Source organism: Ciona intestinalis, chromosome 1 (assembly GCF_000224145.3).
Source record: "Ciona intestinalis chromosome 1, KH, whole genome shotgun sequence".
Lineage (NCBI taxonomy): Eukaryota > Metazoa > Chordata > Ascidiacea > Phlebobranchia > Cionidae > Ciona > Ciona intestinalis.
Window position 1 is genome coordinate 5,738,699 of NC_020166.2, and position 9,601 is coordinate 5,748,299.

At 36.0% G+C, this 9,601-nt stretch overlaps 3 protein-coding genes across 4 annotated transcripts in view; 2 read left to right on the forward strand and 1 right to left on the reverse strand.

Moving 5' to 3' along the window:
- Positions 1–7: 7 nt before the first annotated feature.
- Positions 8–1,621, forward strand: LOC100186149 (ATP-binding cassette sub-family F member 3-like; the record flags this gene model as incomplete). Its single annotated transcript, XM_026836780.1, has 5 exons — positions 8–49; positions 469–649; positions 717–849; positions 987–1,074; positions 1,240–1,621. Coding segments are annotated over 5 exons (603 nt in total), but the record flags the coding sequence as incomplete, so codon positions are not given.
- Positions 1,616–7,336, reverse strand: LOC100186153 (chondroitin sulfate synthase sqv-5). 2 transcript variants are annotated; one of them, XM_026834225.1, is made up of 9 exons: positions 7,071–7,336; positions 6,723–6,873; positions 5,970–6,202; positions 5,261–5,679; positions 4,792–5,014; positions 3,942–4,111; positions 3,373–3,566; positions 2,858–3,081; positions 1,616–2,684 (listed from the first exon to the last, which is right to left on the reverse strand). In XM_026834225.1, exons 1-9 carry the CDS (start codon positions 7,270–7,272, stop codon positions 2,065–2,067), a joined length of 2,436 nt encoding a protein of 811 aa, XP_026690026.1. In that variant the 5' UTR covers positions 7,273–7,336; the 3' UTR covers positions 1,616–2,064. The 2 variants fall into 2 exon arrangements, with proteins under 2 accessions (XP_026690026.1, XP_002130637.1); XM_002130601.4 differs by having other exon boundaries at positions 3,822–4,111.
- Positions 7,337–9,243: 1,907 nt separating this feature from the next.
- The window catches only part of LOC100183788, a 4,573-nt gene continuing 4,215 nt past the window's right edge, over positions 9,244–9,601 (forward strand). Inside the window, exon 1 of the mRNA XM_009864086.3 lies at positions 9,244–9,480. Coding sequence (XP_009862388.2) covers positions 9,261–9,480 — 220 coding nt within the window. The 5' untranslated portion in view covers positions 9,244–9,260. The remainder of the gene's footprint in view (positions 9,481–9,601) is intronic.

Here is a 9,601-nt window from a genome sequence, read left to right on the forward strand (position 1 = left end):
TATTTGAAAATGTAATATCTCGGCTGTTCTTGACTCCAGGATATGTATTGTAAGTAGAATGAAATAGGAACTTCAGAAAAGCAAATTGATAAGTTTTAATCTATGAAAAATCAATGATGGTTTTATGCACAATTCCTGAACTTCTTTTGTCTCTCCACACTTTTATACAATGGTTTTTTTTTACACCATGGGTGCATAGTACATGTCAGTAGATAAAGAATCTGTATTAACTGCATTTTCATGATGAATAAGAAACTGATTTATCCCTAAATGGAGGGGCAATGACTGTCATTACAACATGGGTCTTCTTATTTATGCACCTAGTAACCTCTCACAAGTTATCACAACTGTAACTTTTTAGATGATGTAATTTGGGGTAATGTCTTGACAGTTTTGGCAAGACCACTGGGTTGGAGCTGTGGCAGTTAAGTGTTTTGCCCTTTAAGACATATGGTTTATTTTTTCAAGGTCGGTGAAAATGGTTCCGGTAAAACAACGCTGCTGAAAATTTTGAACGGAGAGAATGAGCCATCTAGTGGTGTGCGACACGTGCATCGTAACCTCAGGATTGGATATTTCTCCCAACATCACGTGGATCAACTCGATCTCTCGCCAACATCTGTTGAGTTGTTAGCCAGACTGTTCCCAGGTTAAAATAAAACACACATAGTAGTAGTGTGTTTGTAGTACTTGTGTACATGTAAGTTTTACTGCAGGTCGTAATGAAGAGGTGTACAGACATCAGCTTGGTAGCTATGGTATCACAGGAGATCTGGCTTTAAGAACAATTAACAGCTTATCTGGTGGCCAGAAAAGCAGACTTGCTTTTTCACTCATGTCCATGCCACAGTATGTGTGTTTTTATTTAATATTTTTAGCGGTTTTTTAGGTATTCTAACTTTGTACTGTTTATTTTAACATATATATATATACCATATATTTTATATTTTGTCCTGAACTAAATTTTAATTTGTTTTTTTGGACAGGCCAAACTTTTTAATACTTGACGAACCTACAAATCACTTAGATATGGAAACTATAGAAGCTCTTGGTGTTGCAATAAATAAATTTAACGTAAGTATTCGAGATTTCCAAACAATTTAAGGTTTTTATCTGCAAAAACCAACCACCAATATAAAAAGGGTTATAATTTTTTTTGTTAAAATTAAAAAAATTCTGTGTTGTTATGACATGAGTGGGGTCCAGTGTGGGTTTATTACTAATAATGCTATGTTACAGGGCGGCGTGATTCTTGTGTCTCACGACGAGAGACTTATTTCAAAAGTTTGTCGCGAGTTGTGGTTGTGTGGTGGCAAACAAGTGAAATCAGTGGAAGGAGGGTTTGACACTTATCGCAAGCTGCTGGAGGAAGAATTCAAACGACTCGGAATTAATTAAAAAAATTAGTTAATTTTTGGGGGGCAGGTCAACAGTTCTGTGTAAATTTAATTTAAGATTGATGCGACAGGTGTGTAGGCCATTTATTTAACGTTTGTAAGGTTCCTGGACTAGGATAATTTTAGTACATCTTTAGGATCAGATTTTTTTTGTCCTACGTTGCAATATGCGCCATGAGGATGCACTCAAATACATTCTATCAATAAATTCAACAACATTTGCAGCTTCCGCTTTATTTCATTGAATATAGTACCAATAATACAGCTAATAGGTTTAGAAAACATAAAGCACAAGAAGAAAATATCCATTAACTAAATAAAATAGAAAACACTTACTGTTTCGTGCTTTACAAAATACAAATATTCCACGATTGTGATCTGGGCTTTTATATCAAAGTCTCTATTATTTCATTATCATCATTAGGTTAAAAATAAATTAAAGTCTAAAAATAAATAAAAAGTTATAATAACTGACAATAAATACTTTAGACACAAATAGTAAGAGTAATTTAAATATACTTGTATGTATATGGCTGTATAGTTATTATAGATTATTTTTGAAATACAAAATTCTTTTTATCATAAAAATAAGTACATTAAATAATATAGTAGCTATATGGAGTACGATGAGGTATATTGTTGTTTTAGATGTCTAATTGTGATTACATCAGCTAAGGTTATTACGTTGGAAATAGGTTTTGGCAAGACACATTTGGCTGGCGTAATGACTGGCTTTGGTGCGGTGACATGATCTGGCCTGCTCACCAACTAACCTTTGATCACAGTGCTTTGTGTGGTAAATGTGTACAAGGTCAGACTGTTTGGATCTAAAGACATCCACACCGGAGGCAAGAATTGCTTTGTAAAGTCTGACATCTTCCTCCCCCCACCCTTCAATACTGAGATCAAAACCTCCACTTGAAACGAAGTCCGTGTTGTAAAAACAAGCGATCCCGTACCCGAAATCCCTCCAGAACCCTCGGTCCTCCTCTAAAGTAAGAGGAGTTTGTCGGATGGTTTCACGAGCACCACTGCGACCAAGTGAGGAGTCACCAGCGGGATCTGCACCGTTTAAAATCGATCTTTCGTCAACTGAACGTGCCAAACTACCATCATAACACTGCCGGTCGGGATCATATTGACTGTAAGGTATAGGGTACCACGCTTGCTTGCCGTGTTTTACATTTCTTCTGCATTGAGCAACTAAGTTTGGAGTAACGATCATGTCGATGTCCATGAAGAAAACAATGTCATTTATTCCAGCCACGAGTGAACCAAGTTGCAATCCTGGAATTAAAACAATACATAATTGTAAAGTACTGCCCTGGTCCTGGATATACTGCAGTGTAAGTCAGAAAATTCATAACAACTGGCAAGCTAGACCATGCAATTACTGAATTACATCAATACTAGTATTTAGTTTATACAGCAAATAAATTGTAAATATCATATCTGTTTACCTGCACCACGTGAGAACTGCCTTTTGCCCGTATCAGCAATGTGGTATCTGATCAGTGAAGTTCCAAACTCTTGTTGGTAGGAATGTAATAAATACGCAGACGCTCGATTCATATCATGTTCATCCCCTCGTGCTCCTAATAATACAATCACCAACTGCACGTTCCCAGACAGTGTGTTGGCTATTTTTCCTTCTTTTAAGGGATTTAAAAAGTCACGTTTGTACCTAAGCAGGGAAAAATGTTGTACCGATAAAGTAACTGAAAATTTCTTTGGTAATATAAATTTCGGAAATTCAAAGAATTAAAATTAGGTATGTAGACCGGTCATAAATACAATGAACAGTTTTAAGAGCTACATCATAAAATATTTAGAGCCCACATACAATATGCAGTTCTGCACACAAAGAAAATTCAACACTTGTGCACCTATTATATTCTGTAAGAGTGAGGGCATAACTTGCCATGGGACTTGGGCTTTGAGTCAGAGTTGGCCAATGCAGCTGTTAAGAACTAACCTCTCCATAAAGAGTTCAAGGGCTCTGTATCTTCCATGTAAGGGAATAACAAACAGAACACGGTCTTTGCTTGAATCAAATGAAACAGGAAGGACAGGTTCTTGATATCGAACCATGGTGTTAGAATGATGATGCAATCGTTTCCTGGCTGGTGGGATTTCTTCACCAACAAAATATCCAACTAAACTTTGTCGCTGTAAAAATTATTATTGGTTCAAATTAATGAATACCTAAAACAAAAAAAAATTATAGACAATGAAAACACTAAAACAAAAAACATGACAAAAAATAAAATTAAATGTTCCAAAAATAATCACTGACCAATAGGATATGAATACAAAATACTTTGTTATTTTCAAAACCTAAAATAACTATGCAATGTATACATTTTTTTTTAATTTAAAATATGTATATATATATATATATGATGTTCAGTTTCATAATCTTACTTTAACAAGTGAAGGTGCAATTAATGGATGTTCTGACAACGGGTGATCTTTCTCCCCCAATAATGTGACAGCGAATGATACTTGTACATGCGTGGTGCAATACGAATATTCTCCTTTCACCAAGCCTTTATGAGCAACAGAAATGAAGGCTCCATGTTGAGGCAACACCCACAAATAACCGTGTGTGAACTGTGGGTTGGAAGACAAGTGTGGACACGACTTCTTCAAAATCCCATTTTCTATTTCACTGAGATATTTAAGAAGTGTAGGTTGCTCTTTACCTTGATGACCTAAATTATTTAGCTGTGATTAAAACGTTCTTATGTGGCTGTACACAGTATCCAGAATTTGTCAGTTTTGTCTGTTTTGTCCGGATTTCGCTGCCGCATGCGGAATTGGACACGGGTTTGCATACGATTTCGCATGCGAAGTATGCCGGATACTGTGTACAGCCACCTTTAAAATTAGGCATATTTAATATCTGTAATTTATATAGTTGTTGGTAGGAAAACCAGTATCATCATACTAAAAGCACTACAGAACCAGAACGGTTTAACTAATTAAAATCGCTTGAGCCTTCATACAAGGTAAATTGAAATGATTGGGAAACATTATTTACACTGCTATATTCATAAGTGGATATAAGTGCTTCATTAAAGTGTAATTTGCAGCAGAGTCAATGTTTGTTCCCTTGATTATTGAGTGTGTTTGACACCACAATAATACAAGAAATTCTTGTTCCACACACAGTGAACAACTAGGTAAGAGGATTAGTTTTTAAACGAATAATTTAATATTTGCTCCAGCAATTATATTTTCACTGAACAAATAATAATTATAATACGGAACAAAATATCCCTTGTAAAAGTTTTGAGAGATTGCTGTTTGTTCAAGTTAATATTTCATACAGCACAAGATTTAAGTTGTTATACAGCCCTGGTATTTACTCTTGTGTATGCTTGGTGCTTACCTCTTGCTGGGATTACAGAGTCTACTTGGTGTCTGTAATATTTGTCCCAGAATATTGCTGGTATCGTTGAAGCACCCCGTGGTATCATAGGGTTCTGTGGAAGCCAAGCAGCTGTGATTGGCCAGTGACTTAATCTTGATTTTGAAAGAACTGTCATTTCCGTGTTGCTTCCAAGTAGGTAGGGAAGGGGGGAAGATTTGGAATATGGCGTGAGACTTGAAATCTATGGCACAGAAATCTATGTTTTATAAGTGGTCAAGCAGTATGCCAGCTGTTTTGTGCTTATTTTTAAATGTACCTAATGCAGGTTAAACGCCATTTTTAATTTTTACCTGCAAACACTATTATAACACATGCTGACATAGTGACATGTTAAAAAAGTTTAGAAATAAATATTAGTTTAAGTTTACAATAGCTTAAGTTTACAGTTTCAATTTGTACCTAAATAGTAAGAAGTTATTATTTTTACCTCTTTCATATTTTGAATAGTTTGCATGGCTTGTATCTCCCTCTTCAATTTGGCAGTTTCATTAAGAAGTTTTTTAATTCTTCTTTCCAAAACCTGCCTGTGCAGAGTATATAGCAAATCATGTTTTTTCACAGCATGGTAAGCAACAGTTTTGGCCGTCCTTTGTTCAGTAGTGTCAGCCATCACTACGTTAGTCACTGCGCCGGTGTTTTTATCATATTGCTGATAAAAGAATTCAATAGTCTCCCACGCAATTGGGATTTTTGCCTTTTTCGCGTGTTTCCACACACAGCGTCCTATCTCTACATCCTCATGAGGTGAAAACATATGTTGAATACAATGACTGAAATGCGCACGCAGTTCAAGAAGTAATCCTCTGCTGAATATCATTCCCGGACCACCCATCAAGTAAAACATTCCTGTTGTAACAAGTTAAATTTAGCACTGACATGGACAACAATGACAAGAATTTGTTTGTTTTTCTATCACGTAGGTCTAAATCCAAAGATCTCTGACATAAAGTCCGGCTTGCAGATGAACCCCACCCTGACCCATATAAGGCTTTATCTCACATAAGTACCACATTGATTTAAAATCTTGTTATTTGATTTTCCTCTAAAAGGTGAGGCAGTCCGATATAAGAACTTTTTTATACAGTTTCCTAATAGAATATTTTAATAAAATAAATACTTTCTAATAAAACACATACCATCCTCAATTCCATCATCTGGATCCATTCCAAATCCAGGCGTACCGAAAAATACAGGCATGCTGCTGTTTATTGTGTTCAGAAGCTTTGAAAGTCGTGGAAAATCCATGTAAACGTCATCGTCCACTCTCATAAACCAATCATAATTATCAATATGGTGGTCGTACATATGACGTAACATCATGAAGCATTTCTTCTGTGGTGGGTAGGCTGCGTCATCCACTGATCGAAGCCTGGAAAGATATTAAAGGTTTATTTAACGAAACATACAGAACAGTGGAATGATTTCAGACACATTTGGCGCAACAAACTTTTATGGCAGAAAGGTAACTTATTCAAACTTATAGTTCTGATATTTTAGAGCAACATTAGAAGTTACGTCACAAATGTTCTGCCTCAGAACCCAGTCTGCAGAGAATACCAGTTCCTGACAAGATCTCGCGTGCGCAAGACAGTTATTTTTCGCGTGCGCGCGTGCTATCATTATTAATCGGCGTGCAAAGTATATTTCCAAGCCACGTTAGGAAATCGCAAAATCCTACCTAATTTAATACATATTTTTTAAGTGTTAAATTAATTGGTGTGCGTCATACATATTATGGCATGCATCACCAAAAGTTTGTGAACAAAATCGCTCGTGCCACTGTAATACTCTGCAGACTGGTCAAAACCTTATGTCTACTCAGAATTTATCTCATGGCTCGCTACCACATTGGGTGATTGTTTTTTACCAAGAACGTTATTGTAGCTTACGTTACAATATTGAAGTCAAGACCAGCAGGTACTTGCAGACTATCGGGTGTAGCATCAGCAAATACTTCCACCTTCCAACTTCCCTTCTGCAGCCAAGTATCCAAGGCTCTCTGGACACGATTGTCGATAAATTTTTCTGCTGACATCATGCCTGAAAGAAAAAAATGTAGTAGCATGTAACAGCTTTTCTTTGTGGCGAAATTTGTGTTTAATATAAAGAAAACAAAACAATAATGTTGATATAGGTAATGTGAATTAGATCAGAGTTCAGAGAGTTGTACGTTTCAAGCTATTAATTGTACGTCAGCTTTGACAGAGAACTAAATGTAGCAGAGTATGTGTGCTTACCTAAATATATATTAGATTGAGGCAGAACAGGCGACGAATGCCTTTCCACAACATTTCGTTTGCCGCCACGTATTAACACGTCGTTTCGAATTTCGTTGCAAACCTTAGGCTTCGAACTAAGTAAGAAGTAGTGAAGTAATAGTCCACAGGCATAACCAGATACCAAACGAAGTGTATTTTGAACCAATCTTCTTTTCCTCATCGCACTGCTGTGGCACTTCTCCAACCCTCCACGTCTACTACATTGGTTTGCTGTCAATGTCTTTCTAAATTCTATACGCACTGTTTGTACAACCTTCCAGCATGCTTTTTTCTATTATTAAAAGAGAGCTGAGCTTTAATGAATAGGCACGTTTGAATAGAAAATAAATCATAACGTTGGTGTGAAACTTTGCATTTACACTGGTTTACATCAGAGTCCGTATATATGTTTATATACGGACTCTGGTATACATCAATTGCATTTACACTGATTTACATTTTGGTTACTCAAAACAAATTGCCTATGTTACGGTAGGTTGGGGGAAGATTGAACACTTAGTCAGACGAGACTTTTTTAAAATTTCTTTTTACGGACTTCCATTTTTTGATAATGAGGAAAATAATATTACAGAATTATTGGACACTGTTATCACGACTTTAGAAAATGCGCGTCAAAGCTTATTACTGTTTTTAAATATTAAAAAAAGGAAAATAGAAACAGTATATTTTAATAAGGTACAAAAATGCGAACTAGTAAGATCCTAACTTTGAATGCTCGCTAAATCATAGCAAAGCCGATGAAATTTGGTAGTTTGCGAGTGTGGACGATTAAACTAGTTTTATAGCTTCATAAAATACTTTTGAATATTTCGTACAGTTTGAAAGTAATGCCATAAATTTAATAAAATGATTTAAAAGGTAAGATGTAATTGTGAAAGTTCGTAAACTTAATTGTTTTATCGTTAAACAATCCTATCTAATGAGGTTGCCTACTATATGTTTCATCAGTAATTCGTCGATACTTGCCACCGATTGACTATGATGAAATCACGGCCAACCTGTCACACAAAAAACACTTTTAACTCGCTGCCGTTTCAAATCTGTATACTTGTTTTAATTTCCATTAATTTATATTATGAATTGACTTCAGTCAAGAGATTTAAACCAAAAAAAGCTAATCATCACAAAGAACAAGAACAACTGTTCGACGATAACAGATCCATATGGAACTTACGTGCCCAAAAAGGGACTCTATACCAACTTAGGATTGATCACAAGGCTGTAAACTTTGCAAGCTAGATATGCATGAGTAGGCGTGAAAATAAACGTACAAAAGAAAAAGGTAAAACATCAGGGATCTCTGGCGAATTTCCATCACATTTAACCCGTATACATTATTCAACAAAGTTTCTCGTTGAAACATGGACTAATTCAATAGCCGCATGCTGTTCTTTTTATACAATGTTATATTATAATATATTACACCTTGAACAAGGACGGTGGCAGACAATACATATCGATGACTTTATCTTGTGTATAAAAAAATGTACCGATAGGACATTTTATATGCATTAACAAAGATGTATTGTTCGAATACCTTAGCAAAATATTTATCGGGTAATGTGTTGACATGGTCTACTATCTCTGGTAGGCCATGGTGTTGACAATTTGTAAGCGAAACCCGAGAAAGCAACGTTATGAAAATACCATCTTTATTGAGATTCTATGTTCTATTATGTAGTGTACATATTGTATTCAACTCAACTTGTATTAGACCTGTAAACTTACGCAAGAGAAGGAGAAATAGTCTGGCATTCGCTTACCCTTAAGAACTGGCTCAAAAAGCCCACGCTTCGTTGGTTTGACATGACACAAACCCTTCGTTCGTCTCGCTTCACCAAATCACTGTTGCGTTGTCTTGCATTCTTCTGTACGCTTGACAAAGTTTCTAATACTCCCAATTTAGCTTTTTACTCACGATTCAACGTAGGCGTTGGTGCGTTGTTTGAGGGTGATCAGTTCTCTGGTATACCCTTACTAACGTGAAGCTGAAGAAAGTTATGATGTCAGTTAAACATTTACTAGTCAGGATACAAACGAAATAGATTAATGGTATACGGTATCTCAAATAGTAGAAGTATATGGAAAAGTGTTACCTATAGTATATGACATCTTCATCTCGATTATTTTTTTTATTTTTTTTTATTTATGTTTTTACACTCACAGGACTATTTACTCGGTAATATGAATCGCGGGACGTTCTTTGCCACCACAGGTTTTTTTATTGGTATCGCAGGTTTGTCGTTTGCCATTATCGCTCTCGCCACCACAAGGTGGCGCTGGGACACTTCTACAGGTCGTCAGAATGGATTGTTCGAATCATGTTTGATTGGTGGACGGGAATTTTGCATCACTTCAACAACTAGATGTAAGGATATTTTAGGGATTAACATTTGACCAAATACCTCTAATTGTGACCGAAACCTACCACATATTCTCTCTTTAGTAACACAAAAACTGTTAAAAATGTCACCGCCCACAACCTACCG